The 14,922-nt window shown below is 43.9% G+C and overlaps 1 protein-coding gene across 1 annotated transcript in view; it reads left to right on the top strand.

The window, feature by feature from the left end:
* The window catches only part of LOC119038241 (carcinoembryonic antigen-related cell adhesion molecule 1-like), a 28,539-nt gene extending 14,801 nt beyond the window's left edge, over positions 1-13,738 (top strand). The window contains exons 3-6 of the mRNA XM_053657144.1: positions 4,111-4,389; positions 9,256-9,382; positions 10,844-10,870; positions 12,738-13,738. Of these exons, the coding sequence (XP_053513119.1) occupies positions 4,111-4,389; positions 9,256-9,382; positions 10,844-10,870; positions 12,738-12,786 (482 nt within the window). The 3' untranslated portion in view covers positions 12,787-13,738. The remainder of the gene's footprint in view (positions 1-4,110; positions 4,390-9,255; positions 9,383-10,843; positions 10,871-12,737) is intronic.
* The last annotated feature ends 1,184 nt before the right edge of the window (positions 13,739-14,922 follow it).

The following is a 14,922-nucleotide window of genomic DNA, read 5'->3' as shown; positions in this document are numbered from 1 at the left end:
GCCTGTGTCACACACGTGTTTCCTCATGAGGCACCTTTGCCATGGGATGGGACCCTCTCAGACAGTGAGGTGCACCAGCCTCTGTCTTTTCTCTCAGACACTGTTCAACTTGAATGAATTTGATCAAAGCTCAGTTCTGTTTGGTGAGTTAGGTGGGGGCTCCTCCCACTAGCCTGACTGTCCACAGAAACTGGTGATGGGGACTTTCTTCCTACGTGTACCAACATAATATGTGTCTTTTCTACCAGTTTGGTGTCATCCCTCCCTTTACACAACAGACACACAGGCCCGTGCTCTCTGGTCACTTCTGTCCCCTTAGCAGGACTCACAGTCTCTCTCCCCAGGAGGCACTGACTTCACACTCACTGTAGTGTCTTCCTTTGGTCACAGTGTGTCCCTGGTTGGACTCAGAACTTGCTCTGTGACCTTCAATGTTCTCTTGACGAGAGATCCCTCCAGAGACTGGTCTTAGATCTTTGGGAAGTAATAATGATTTTCACTTATTCTTTCACTATTTAACTCAAAGTTCTGTCTCATAATGCCAAACACAAATGGTACACAATGGCCATATTTTAGCAAGTTCCAGCTCCCCCAGTGCCCCCAGTCACCCCTTCTGTAGTTGCTGTTGTCTGAGTGTTTGAGGAAGGGTCCTGCCTACTTCAGTGGGAGACAGGACACTAAAGACTGAGGGCAGAGAGCCTGGTTCTGCTGCCAAAGCCAGCCAGCTCTTGATGAACCTGTCTTGTCTCAATCATTCCTGGACTCTGCTCTACCTTTTGTGGGGTCACTGTCACGTCAGTCATAAATTAAATAGTCACCAGTCTTGGGCACACTGCTCATTTCATGGCCCTGCATCCTGAAGCCTGAACTGACCCCCAGACTTGCTCCTGGTGTTCCCATGTTTCGTTTCTGCTCAACCACCCAGTCCCAGGCCACACCGCTCAGTCTTCTGAGGGTATAAGCACTGTGGGATGGTCCTTCATGACTCATCTTTAGAATAAGCCTGGAATGTGAGTCTTTAGTGGAAACACATTTTTTTTAATAAATTCTTTTTTTAAGGATTTTATTCATTTATTTTAGAGGGGAGCGAAGGAGAGAGGGAGAGAAATATCAATGTATGGTTGCCTCTCATGTGTCCCCCACTGGGAACTGACCTGCAACCCAGGCATGTGCCCTGACTGGGAATTGAACTGATGCTTTACTTCACAGACCCGTGCTCAATCCACTGAGCTACACCAGCCAGGCTGGAAACACATCTTGATCCAGCATTGTAGGTCTGTGCAGCTCGAAGGGACTCCGCACCTGCACATCCCAGGAGAGACACCAAGGTTGGTCAGGCAGTCAGCTGGTCAGCAAAAAACCAGGACAGGTGTCCAGTGGTCTCTTTCTCCCAAGGGTATGTCTTTCCATGATCAATCCCGCATACTTAACTGACACCTGAGACAGTCTGTGCTTTCTCCAGACACTCACTGGAGGCCTTACATTCTCTCAGCACTCAGGCCCTCCTTTTGTTGTGCAATAGACACACCTGCCTTGTTCTTTTAAAAAAACTTGGGTTGACTGAGAGGTGAGAGGTGAGAGGTGTCAACCCTTGAAGATGCCTTTGGAGGAATCAAAGGTACCACCCAGGGCACTGTTCTCTCTGCTAACTAAACAACAGAGTTACCCAAACCCAGCATCACAACCAACAACTCCAACCCCGAGGAGCACAAGGACCCTATCCTGTTCACGTGTGAACCTCACACTATGGACACCACCTACCCGTGGCTGATCAACAGTCAGAGCCTCCAGGACAGTGCCAGGCTGGAGCTGTCCAAGGACAACAGGACTCTCACTTTGCTCCATGTCACGAGGAACGACACAGGTCCCTATGAGTGTGAAACCCGGAACCCAGTGAGTGTTGGCCACAGTGACCCCTTCACTCTGAATGTTCTCTGTGAGTAACTTCTGTCCCTGTGTTGTCCAGACAACCACCTGAATCCACAGACCAGAGGCCAGGCTACATCCTGCTCTTCCTAAGGGCACAGACCCTCACCCCAGACACCCAGGGGAGCCAAGATTTTCTTTCCTAGACAAATTCAGGGTTGAATCTGGGTTTGAGACAAACAGGTTAATGTCTCAGCCTCAAGCTCACTGAACACAGAGGTTATGGTTAGAACTTCCTTCCATCACCATTTATCCCCTCTACACCCTCTTCCACTTCCAACCACCCCTCTCCACCCTGGAACCACCACACTATAGTCTACGTCCATGAGTTTTTTCACTTTTTTTTTTCAACGCCCCACCTTCCCAGTCCCACAGAAACCCCCAGAGCTCTCAGCCTCTCTCTATATGTCAATCTGTCTGATTGGAACTTTGTAAATCAAGGATGTGACCAATTTCAGAGAGACACTGTGGCCCTTACACAGGCCAGGAGCTTTCCTTTCCCTCTGATGACATCATGTGTGGCTTTGCTTTGTTTGCTCCAGATGGCCCAGATGCCCCCTCCATTTCCCCCTTAGACTCCCATTACTCACCAGGAGCAAACCTCAGACTCTCCTGCCACACAGCCTCTAACCCACCTACACAGTGATCTTGGCTTATCAATGGAAGACCCCAGCAACCCACACAGGAGCTCTTTATCCCCAGCATTACTGTGAGTGACGGTGGACCCATAACTATGTCCCTGCCTCAGTAGGACCAGAGTCAGGACCATCACAGTGACTGATAAATGTCTCCTAGACTATCAGCACCAAGCTCTGGGGTGGAGGTTGGTCTTGGATATTGTCTCCATTGTGTGGCCATGGACACAACAAATCACAAATCCTTCCCCTGAACCCTCCCCCACATCTCTGTAGTCTCTCTCCTCCCCTTGCTCTTCTAAATTCTCATGGCACCAGGGGTCCAGTCTTAGAAAGAGAGGAGGGGGTTCTCTCAGCCTCAGAAAAGCCCCATGTGGTAGAGGGGGCCTCACAGAGGGGAAAAGCAAGGGGCCTCATGGTCAAGTTGCTTCTTCTGTCACTAACTCATTCCTTTGGTCACCTCCTCCTTTTCTGTGACCACTCCATGTGCTCCAGGGAACATACAAGGCTTTGAGTCAAGCTCACCTCTTTCTCCCCAAACAAAAGGGTGAAACCCCCTCCAAGGAGGGTGAGCAGGACAGACCCCTGGTCCCTGCTCTGCTCCAGGCTCACCTGGTGCCTGACTCTGTGCCCCCTGTGCTGGGACAGGAGCCCTGGAGGAGTTGCACGGGTGCCTTGTCCTCCATCTGGTCAAACTGTTCCACCCACCAACACCAGAGCCTCCCTCCAGCCAGGCTGCTGGAAACAGAAACAGTGTAACCAACTCTGAGTTGTGTCCTGGCTCTGAGGTCACCAGCTATGTAACACTGTGTGACACCAGTGTGTGTAATGTTCCAGAGGAGAGCAGTGAGCGATGGTGCTCACCTGACTGATGGGTAGACTCCTTTATGAAGTCCCTTCACAGGGCAGAAGGGGCAGTGCCACAGAGAATGTAGACTCCAGAGGAGGCTGAGAGTCCCAGCCTTTGCTAACCTGTGACTGCTTCTCTCTAGAGGTTTCTCTTCTCTGTGATAATCACTCCACGGGCCAGGAAGTGAGAGTCCTATTCACACTGAGAAAGCCTTTGGACTGGAATTTATTGAGGCCCTAAGGTCAGGAATACTGGCTGGGCTGTTCTCATTGTCTTATAAATTATTTAACAAACAGGAAAAGCCTTCCCTTGCCTAGGTAAAGCCATCATATGGAGAGAGGGTTTGATCACATAGAAAGTCAGAGAAAACTACAGGAAAGAGTCACAGAAAAGTCAATGGGTGAAAAATTCCACTTGAAACTGAGGATGCTGGACACTTGGGCTGAGAAGAGGTTCGTGGTGCTGCTTCTACAGGTGTGCAGGGGGAGATGTCAGAGGTCATCCTGGGGTGATCTGGAGTCACAGGGAGAGACATAGACCTCTCCTTACATATTGTCACCTGAACAAAGATACTGGTCCTCCTTCAGAAGTCAGAGCCATCCTCCAGTGACTATATCAGAGCTCCGTGGGGGCTGTGATTGGCTGAGGCTCTGAGGAAGAAGCCTGCTCTCAGTCAGTTACCTTCTACTTTCTCCACAGAGCCCGTGGGGAAGCCCTTCATCCAAGCCAGGAACACCGCTGTCACAGAGCATAAGGACACTGTGGTGCTGACCTGCCTCACAAATGACACTGGGATCTCCATCTGGTGGTTCTTCAGGGACCAGAGACTCCTGCTCACAGAAAGGACAAAGCTGTCCAGGGACAACAGCACCCTGATCATAGAGCCTGTCAGGAGGGAGGATGCTGGGAGCTATCAGTGTGGGGTCTCCAACCCTGTCAGTGCCAGCAAAAGTGACCCCTTCAGGCTGGGTGTACAATGTAAGTGACCCTTGGCCCCATCCTCCACCTTCCTGGGACGATTGCTCTACCAATGGTGTGTGAAATGGAAAGCAGTCCCGGGGGCAGAAGGTCAATCAGGAGAGCACTACAGAATGGCAAAATGGTTAAGAGTTCAGTCTCTGAATTGCATAGACTTAGTTTCTTATCCTGAGTTTGGAATTCACTGTGACCTTTACGAGGTCATTTTATTACCATTTTTATGTGGTAAAATATACATAAAACTGGCCATTTTAACTATTTTAAGTGCACAGTTCAGTGGCATTAGTACATTCATATCAATGATTATGCAACTATCACCACTTTGTATTCCAGAACGTTTCATCTTACCACACTAAAACTCTGTATCCACTAACTCCTCACCCTGCCACTGCCAACCCCTGGAATCCACCATCCTGTCTCTGTGAATGTGACTATTCTAGGTACTTCATACAAGTGGAATCACATGATATTTGTCCTTCTGTGTCTAGCTTATTTCACTTACCATGATGTCTTCAAGGTGCACCATGTTATGCATATATCACAATTTCATTCCTTCTTAAGGCTGAGTAATATTTCCTTGTATGTGTTCATCATGTTTCATTTATCATTCATCCATCCATGAACTTCTGGATTGTTTCTACTTTTCCCCTTTCATACGTGATGCTGCTGTGAACAAGGTTGTACCAATATCTGTTCAAATTCCTGCTTTCAATTCTTTTGAGTATATACCCAGAAGGGAAATTGCTGGATTAAATAACAAGTCTTGGTTCAATTTTTTTATGAACTACCATGCTATTTTCCATAGTGGCTGCACCATTTTATATTCCTTCAGACAATGCACAGAAGTTCCAGTTTTTCCCCATCATCGCCAATGCACTGTTTTCTGCATTTGCTTGTTTGTTTGTTTGTTTAGTAATAACCATATTAATGGATGTGAGGAGGTATCTCATGATTTTGATTTGCATTTCCCTAATGATTAGTGATGCTGAGCATCTGTTCATGTGCTTATTTTCCAGTTGTATATCTTTGAAAAAATGAATATTCAATTCCCCTGGCCAATTTTTAATTGGATTTTTTGTTGTTGAGTTCTAATTGTTATTTACATATTCTGGTTATAATCCTTTATCAGGTATTTGACTTTCAAATATTTTGTCCTATTCCGGGTCTTGTCTTTTCATTTTGTTGACAATGTCCTTTGATGCACAGAAAGTTTTTAATTTGATCAAGTCCAATTTACATATTTTTTCTTTGATGTCTGTGCAGCTGGTTTCCTATTCAAGAAATCATTACCAAAGCCAGTGTCATAAAGCTTTCACCCAATGTTCTCTTCTAAAAGTTTTTTAGATTTAACTCTCACACTTAGATCTTTGATCCTTTATGACCTAATTTTTGTATAGTGTTAACTAAGAAATCAAATTCATTCTTTTGGTGGATATCCAGTTTCTCCAGTACCATTTCTTTTACTTTTTAAGATTTCACTTATTTATTTGGGGGTAGAAGGGAAGGGCAGGAGAAAGAGAGGGAGAGAAACATTACTGTGTGGTTGATTCTAACATGTCCTTTGCTGGGGACTTGGCATGCAACCCAGACATGTGCCCTGACTAGGAGTCAAACCACAACCCTTTGGTTTGCAGGCCCACACTTGATCCACTGAGCTACCACCAGCCAGGCTCCATTTCTTGAAAAGATTCTCCTTTCCCTGTTAGATGGTCTTAGTACTCTTGTCAAAATCATCTGACCATATATGTGAGGGTTTATTTCTGGGCTTTTCTTTATTTTTTAAATTAATTTATTTATTTAGAAAGAAGGGAAGGGAGGGAGAGAAACATCAGTGTGTGGTTACCTCTCACACAACCCCAATCAGGGACCTGGCCCACAACCCAGGCATGTGTCCTGACTTGGAATCGAACCAGTGATCCTTTGGTTCACAGGCCAGCACTCAATCTACTGAGCCACACCAGCCTATGAACCAAAGGGTTGCTGGTTTAATTCCCAGTCAGGGCACATGCCTGGGTTTCCGGCCAGGTCCCCAGTAGGGGAGTGCTCGAGAGGCAACCACACACTGATGTTTCTCTACCTCTCTTTCTCCTTCCTCTCCCCTCTCTCTAAAAAAAAAATAGTTAATTAAAAAAATAAAGGAAAGCCCATAAATAAACCCTCACATATGGCTTTCTATTCCGTTGGTCTAAATACTTGTCTTTATGCTAGTACCATACTGTTTTTCTTACTGTAGTTTTGTAGTAAATTTTGAAATCAAGAAGAGTTGAATCTTCCGACTTTGTGTTTCTTTCTCCAGGCTGTATCAGCTATTTGGGGTCTATTGAAATTCCATATGAATTTTGGGATAGATTTTACTATTATTGTTCCAAAAGAGTCATTGGGATGTTGATAGGGACTGCATTGAACCTGTAGGTCACTTTGGGCAGTACGGTCATCCTAACAATATTGTCTGCCAATCCATGAACACAGAATGTCTTCCCATTTATTCATGTCTTTAATTTTTTTTAACCAGTGTTATTTCTAGTTGTTCAGTATATAAGACTTTCACTTCCCTGTCTAAGTTAATTCCTAAGTATTTTATTCTTTTTAATGCTACTATAAATGGATTTTTCTTAATTTCCTCTCTTGTTTATTGTCGACATATAGAAACACAACTGATTTTTACATGTTGGTTTAGTATCCTACAACTTTGCTGCATTTGTTTATTAGTTTTAAGAGTTTTTTTGTGGGATCATTAGTGTGTTCTACATAAAGTCCCTGCCATATGCAAACAGAGGTAATTTTACATCTTCCTTTCCAACTTGGATGCATTTTATTTCTTTTTCTAACCTAATAACTGGCCAAAATTTCCAATTGTGTTTGTGGAAAAAAATGGCAAAATCAGAGATTGTTGTGTTCTGCCTGATCTTAGAAAAAATTTTACTCTTTCACAGTTGAGAATGGTGTTAGCTGTGGGTTTTTTCATAAAGTATCTTTATAATATTGAGGTAGTTTCTTTCCATTTTTAGTTTGTTTTTATTTTTTCTAAAAATGATGAATTTCTGTCAAATGTTCATACTGATTCTTCTCCTTACTATTTGTAGGTCTACTCATATTTTCTATTTCATTGTGATTCCATCTTGGAAGGTTTGGAGCTAGTAATTTGTTTATTTCAAATTACTAAGTTGTCTAATTTGTTGGCATATGGTCACTCACAGTACTATCAGAACTCTTATTTGTTCTGTAGAATTGGCAGTAACATTCCAACTCTCATTCCTGATTTTAATGATTTGAATCTTCTCTCTTTTTTCTTAGCCAGTCTAGTTAAAGGTTTGTCGACTTTGTTAGGCTTTTTTGATAAACCAACTTTTGGTTTCATCAATTTTCACTACTGTTTTTTCTCATTCTGTATTTTATTTATCTCCATTCTAATTTTTATTACTCCCTTCTGCTAGCTTTGAGTTTATTTTGTTCTTCTTTCTCTAGTTCCTTAGTTGTACAGTTAGGGTGTTGATTTGAGATCTTTCTTCTTTTGTAAAGAATGATTTACAATTATGATTTACATTTACAATTACAGATTTCTTGCACAATATTCTTAACTTCTCTGAGCCTCATATTCCACAACTGGAAGTTACAATAAGAGGACCTATTTCATGGTATTGCTTTAAATATTTAATGTAATGATCAGTTAAAACCTTAGCAAAAAGCCACACACAGTGGAAATGGTTCATTTTAGCTACTATTATTATTACTATTACCATTAGCCTCTAGGTAGTCCAGTAACCCTAAAGTCAAATCCCAGATCCACCTCGTACTAGTTTTATGACTTTTGGAAACTTTTCACCACTCTAAAGCCTCTCATTTTTCACCAGTAAAGTAAAATAATATCTATCAGACAGGATTATTATAGGAATCAAATGAGATGTAAGTAGAGGATTTAGCACAGACCCTGACACATAGTAAGTACCCCTAACAGTAGCCATCATGAATATGAGTCATCGATCTTGAGTTCATTTGTGAGGGCAACAGAAATAAAAAGAAGAAACAGATGAAAAGTGATTTATATTTGAGGGAGTGGCAGGGGCATTACACACAAAATTCACTGGGACATGGTCACTGACTAAATACAGGAAAAGAAAAAAGGAGTTGAATGCAGTTTCAAGCCTAGTTTGTTAGTTTTCATCCCCTGAGATGCAGCCAACATAGGATTAGACATACAGAGTATTTACTGGAAAAAATGTCTGTGAAGGAAAGTGGGATGGAAGTGGGAAGAGCAGCTCTGATTCCTGTGAAGGACAAAGAGAAGAGAGTGTTAGGCTGCAGTGCAGTTCTAAGAGAGTGTCTGCAAGGCTGACAGGGAGACCCTGAGCTAAAGTTGCCCATAGGAGGAAACCGTTTCTCACAGAATTGAGTTTATTTTGTGTCCTTGCTGGGAGCCCAGGGAAGCATGGTCTCTGTGCAAAGGAGGTGGTTAAGGCACCACTGTTCATCGCTTAAGTCCCCTACCACAGGAGACCTGAGTGGCACATGTTCATGGCCACCATACCTGATACACAGGAAACATGCAACCATGAAAAGGTGGAAAGTGAAAACCTACAAAAATGGCAATCAGCCTTTCTCACATTTCCAAAGCTCTAAAAATATTTTTTAAATGAATGAAAAATTGCCAGGCTAGAATTGAGGCAAGTCTGACCACCAACCTAGAAATACAGTGAGAGGGAAAAAAATACAAGGATATAGTCAGTTAATGACAACACAGAAACCTTCCCACAGAAAATGTATTCCTAGGAGGAACAAGTACAGACTTCTTCGTGTTGAGACTTATTTTCCAGGGCACCCCACTGTAAAATAATGTCACTTTCATTCATCCTTCCCTTTTCATGACAGATGTTTCGACACCACCAAGTCCTGGCATCTCAGGTGGGGCCATTGCCGGCATTGTGATTGGAGTCCTGGCCGTGGTAGCTCTGACAGCAGCCCTGGTGTACTTTCTGTATATCAAGAAGACTGGAGGGTAGGATGGCCTTTCCTCTTGTCCCATATTCTCCAAAGCTACACTCCATGCTTGGGAGAGAAATGGAGACTTCCTCTCCATCTCTGAACTTGGATCTGCTCCTCCTCCTCTCTATCCTTTTGCTTCTGAGCACTAATCCCTGAAGCCTCTTCTTCCCTGGTCTTCAAGATTCCTGTGCCCTATTCTCTCCAGCACACACTTATTGTTATTACCATGTGGCTTAGAGGGAGCAGATCTCATTATGTTCCTTTGTCCCCTAGTCAGGAAACCAAGGTCCAAGAAGGGAAATAAATGAAAGTATGAAAAGAGGAGGTGAAAATGAGTTGTGTGCTCTGTCAACCGCAGGAAGAGAAGAAGAGAGGGATAGGACAGCAAAAGAACCTAAGAAAAAGCAAAAACTAAAGGCCCCTTGGGCAATAAATAAAGTGAGAATAAAAACAGCATTTACCTGCAAAAGAGAAAGGTGCAGGGTAGAAGCAGGCTCAGAAGCAGTTGATAAAGAAGGGATCTATGTGAATGTCAGGCCAGAAAAAAAGGGGTGCTCACTAGAGGGGGTGGTGGATGGTCAGTACATTGAGGAGGCACTAGGAGGAAAGGCAGTGCTGACCCTGGTATAGATGAGCACTGAGGAGCCCTCACCCAGGGAATTACCTGCTGACAGTGTCCTTCCTACTTCAAGGAGCAAAGATCCTATGCTTGGGAACAGCAGTCACAGTCTCTGATATTTATTTAGGGCAAACAACCAGAGCAATCTCACAGAGCACAAACCCTCAGCCTCCAACCACAGTAAGTAAAGCTATCACCTGGTGTGAGCTGGTGTGTTCCACCATGTGGCCTGCCCTAGCAGGGAATCCTGGATTCTCACATACCCAGTACCATCTGAATTTTTAGAAGGGAATCTCGATTCCCCAACCTTAGTTTGAAGTAGGCCCTCACACCCTTCTAACCACAGAAGATTCCCCTGAGACCCAGCCCTGGGTGAGATTCAGCCACCCAGGCAGGCCTGGGTAAGATGGACAACTTTCCAGGAGCCATTCCCACCTTCCCCGCTGCCTCTACTATGGATGCGGGCTTCTTTCGTGAGACTTTTCTTGTCTTGTGGTGCTCTGGGTGCTGCAGGTCTCAATGCCCCTCCTTGCCAATGGTGCCTGGTGCTGAGAAACTCATATGGGCAAAAAGCAAGTCCTTGTGAACAGGAATAAAGCTTCAGAAGTGGACTGAGGCCTCTGTAGCTCTCCTCCTGCCCACCAGCTGGTACTAACACCCTGGGTCTGGACCATAGGCTCTGAGGGAAACACATTCCATAAGTGATCACAAGATCCCTCCCCACCCACCTTTCTCAACACCTGCCACTTCCTTCAGCTAGAAATCAAACAGCCTAGAAACACCATGGCTGGAAGGCCATTAGTCATCTTTACATTTTCATGGATTGGTGACTCTTCTTTTATTTCCCCAAAACAGGTTCACTCTGCCAACTCACCTCACAAGGTAAGCATAGCCAGTGTCACTGGCTCATTTTCTCATGGAAATACCTCTGTGTACAGTGGGTTACTCATGAAGACACACATGTGATCAAGTTTGGGTCAGAGTTCCTCAATGCAGCAATGAACGAAGACATATTGGTGTACTACTCCCATGATCCACCTGGTACTTGAACGTAGGCTCTGGAGTCATCCGTATCCAGTGTTGGAATCCTCTTCCACAGTGACTCTTTAGATAGTAGCTCTGTTACAGAATGGACCCATGGAGTGGGCACAGATATGGAGTCTCTCTGTCACTGCGGGTTTTCCTAGCACTGCCACCAGGTGTCAGGAATTATGGCTGTCAATGCCAGAGTTTGGTAAAAAGGCACTATTTATTCAAAAGTTATACAGATTTAGAGTAATGGCAGAATGGTGCCATTAAAAATTTCGAAGTTCCTTGAAACACCCACAAACACACACAGTCCTTCCTTCCTCCCTTTGCCCAGTCAGGCCAGTCAGGGGTACCATATCTCAGGAAAAAATAGAAGTCCTTAGCTCAGTTAGACTGCCAGTTCCTCCCAGTAATCTGTGCTTGACTGGCAGGCCTCCCATGGTTCCCAGCACCATCAGCATCATCAGATTACCAAAATCTCCAGTTCTTAACCCCAAACCATGTGGCACCTCCTCATGGCCCACCAGCAAGAGTCTTTTCACCCCTTTTCCTCCAGCAAGGTCCCACATTCTTCCAAACTGCTGAGAGTTCTGCATGGCTGCTATATCTTGCTCTCCTGCTTCCTAAACCACAGGGTTCAAGGGAGCCCCCCTCTGCCCCCAAAACCCACTTGGTTGGACCCTGCGTGGCTGCCGCACCTGGGTTTAAATCCCAGTGTGAATCTTCCTCTGTATCCCCATTTCTGACTTCTCTCACAGTTGGCTACACTTGCCAGTACTCCGGCATTTTTCAGCCTTTCTTGGTTGCTATAATAAGTCTGGGCAGGTGTGGCCCCATGGCATGGAGCCAACCACTTCCTAGGTCTTACGTAGGTGCTGTAAGGGGAGCTGCCTCCCAGTTACAACACAGGCCAAAGTTATGCATATCTCCCTAGCTAAACTTGTTGATATGCAAAATAACCATTTTTGCATATCATGTATGAAGCTGGCCATCTGTTGATATGCAAAATAAGTCTCAATGGCTCTGCTCCACATGTCCCATCCCCCAATCCAACTTGTAGGGGTGGGCATAGCCTATATTTTTATATTTCCTTGACACCCAAGTTCTGGATCCTGTTTCAAATCCTTTGTTTGGGGGGCCTTGGCTGCACCCCATTATGGCTCTGTGACCTTGGGCAGGTAACTTAGCCTCGTTGATTCTCCGCTTTGTCATCTGTAAAAGGGATGTAGTGCCTACATCAGAGAGAAGTTGGAGGAATGAAAGGAGATAACAAATGCAGAGCGCCTGCACCATGCCCAGCAGGAGGGCACTGGGTCATTCTCCCTGCTCCACCTTCAAAGAGTAGGCACTATCCTGACTTCCAAGGCACTACATTAGTTTTGCCAGTTTGTGATCTTACATTGAAAAACACAGTATATCCTTATATGCACCTGGTTTCTTTCATTCAGAATGGTTTGTGAGATCCATCCATGCAGTTGTATGCATTTACAGCTGCTCATTCCCATTGCTGTGTCATCGTAATCTGTTGTATGAGTGCCATAGTCTGTCTCTTCCAATGACCATTCAAAGGATGCCAGCAAGCAGAGAGAAGGGGTGATGAAAGCCCTTCTCCAGGGGTAGGAGTTTCAGAGTGGTGAGAGCAGGGGTGCGGAATCACACCAGACAGGTGAGGTGTGGGCCTGCGACACTGATTTAACTGACTGCTGCTCATGCCTTTCAGATCCATGACTTTGAAAAATCTTCCCTTGACTTCAATGCCCAAGAATTAAAGAAACCAACTTCAGCCTCCCCATCCCCAACAGCCACAGAAATGGTTTCTTCAGAAGTGAAAAAAAGAAGTAATGCAACCTGCCCTGCTTGCTGCGTTGCTGGCTTACCCCAAGCTTCTCATCCCCATAACCAGGAGATCGCTTTACCCTCAGGGAAAGAGAGAAGAAGCCTCTTCTCCCCACCCTCATTTCACACACTCCTGAGACAGCTCCAGGCTCCTGGTCACAGGCCTTCAGTGTCCACAAATGAAAAGGCACATCGGGGTCTGTAGCAAGCCCAACCTACCTTGTCATTGAAATTGGCTTGTTAATATGTACTACAATCAACAAAGTCTAAGATGGTTCTTTAAAAAGTGAACATCTGTTGATTAGGTTCCTGTCAAAGGTGAAATCATATGGTATTTTGTCTTTCACTACCTGGCTTATTTTGCTTAGCATAGTGCTTTGCAGTTCCACCCATGCTGTCACAAAGGGTAGAAGCTCCTTCTTTTCGTCTTCTGCATAGAATTCCATTGTGTAAATGTACCATAGTTTTTTTATCCATTCATTTATTGATGGGCACTAGGTTGCTTCCAGCACTTGGCTATTGTACATTGTGCTGCTATGAACATGGGGGTGCATAAGTTCTTTTGGATTAGTGTTTCAGGGTTCTTAGGGTATAATCCCAGCAGTGGAATTGCTGGGTCAAAAGGCAGATCCATTTTTAGTTTTCTGAGAAAACTCCATACTGTTCTCCATAGTGATTGCACCAGTCTGCAATCCCACCAACAGTGCACTAGGGTTCTCTTTTCTCTAACCAACAAAGCAAACAAACAAGCAAAATATAACTAAAGACACTATAATTGAGAACAGGCTGACAGTGACCAGAGGGGAAAAGGAAGGGAATTTCAGAGGAAAAGTGTGAAGGGTTTGCAGGAACAATTATAAAGGACACATGGACGATAATGTGGGAGAGGGGTTGGAAATGGGAGGGAGGTGGGGAGGCCTGGGGGTTGGGCTGGGGTGGGGAAAAAAGAAAACTCTACTTGAACAACAATAATTAAAAACATACCAAAAAAGTTGGCAGTAGAAAGAAAAAACTTGCAAATAAAATAAATTGGTCTTGAATGAAAATAAAAGTGGACATCTGGCCAAATTATTAAGAAAAAATTAGGACAGGCACAATAAACACTATCAGGTACAAAAAAGAAAACAGTGCCAGACAGTGGCCATTAGGAGCATTCTAATTGCAAATATTTGAAAAGTTACATAAAATGAATAAATTCCTAGAAAAATAAAATGAAACCAGGATGGAGTCAAGAAGAAAGAAATGTATGAGTAGTCCTATAAACCAATAAAGAAATTGAGTTAATATTTTTTTTATCTTTCCCATAAAGATACACATAATCTAAATTACTTGACAGGGAATATCCCAAGTGTTCAAGGAAACTTGAAGTCTAATCTGACACATAATCTTACAGAAAATAGAAAAGGGACAGCACTTCCCCAGCTCTTAGAGTATAATGAGTATAATCTTGACCCTCCCCCAAAAAAACCAGGAAACTCAGAAAGGAAAATGACAGGCCAGTGTCAGCATATGCAAACATCCTCCATGAACATTAGCAATAATTCAGCAATGAATAGAAAAGGTATTGTGCATTAAATGTGGTTTTATGGTTTTATTTCAAGAAGGCAATTCATTTAACAGTAGGAAGATCACTTTCATTCACAGCAATAAAGGTTTAAAGGAGAAAAACCGTATAAATTTTGTAAAAGTACACTTTCACAATAAGTCCACCTAACATTCAGCCTCTACTATGTTAAAAACTCAATCAACCAGAAATAAAAGGAACTCCCTTAATCCAATGAAAAGTGTCTACAAAATGCTACAGCTCAGGTGTGTCTGCAGACCAGGTGGCCAGGTAGCTGGCCACCATCACCACTTTGAACTGTAAGGGGGTGTTTGCCATTTGGTAAGACAAAACAATGAAATAGAAGGTGTGAGAACCAAAAAAAAAGGAGAAAATATCAAAATGTAAAGGTGGTATTGCTGCCCATTGGGGAAACTAAAAAGAGTCTGATGATAAGTTATCAGAATTAATGCTGAAGTTTACCAAGTTTGGCAGACACGTGACCCATAGTGACATTCAATGGCAT

This window comes from Artibeus jamaicensis, unplaced genomic scaffold (genome assembly GCF_021234435.1).
Source record: "Artibeus jamaicensis isolate MK-2021 breed Jamaican fruit bat unplaced genomic scaffold, CSHL_Jam_final scaffold_36, whole genome shotgun sequence".
Lineage (NCBI taxonomy): Eukaryota > Metazoa > Chordata > Mammalia > Chiroptera > Phyllostomidae > Artibeus > Artibeus jamaicensis.
Note: the sequence above shows the minus strand (reverse complement) of the source record. Positions and strands in the feature narration are given on the sequence as shown.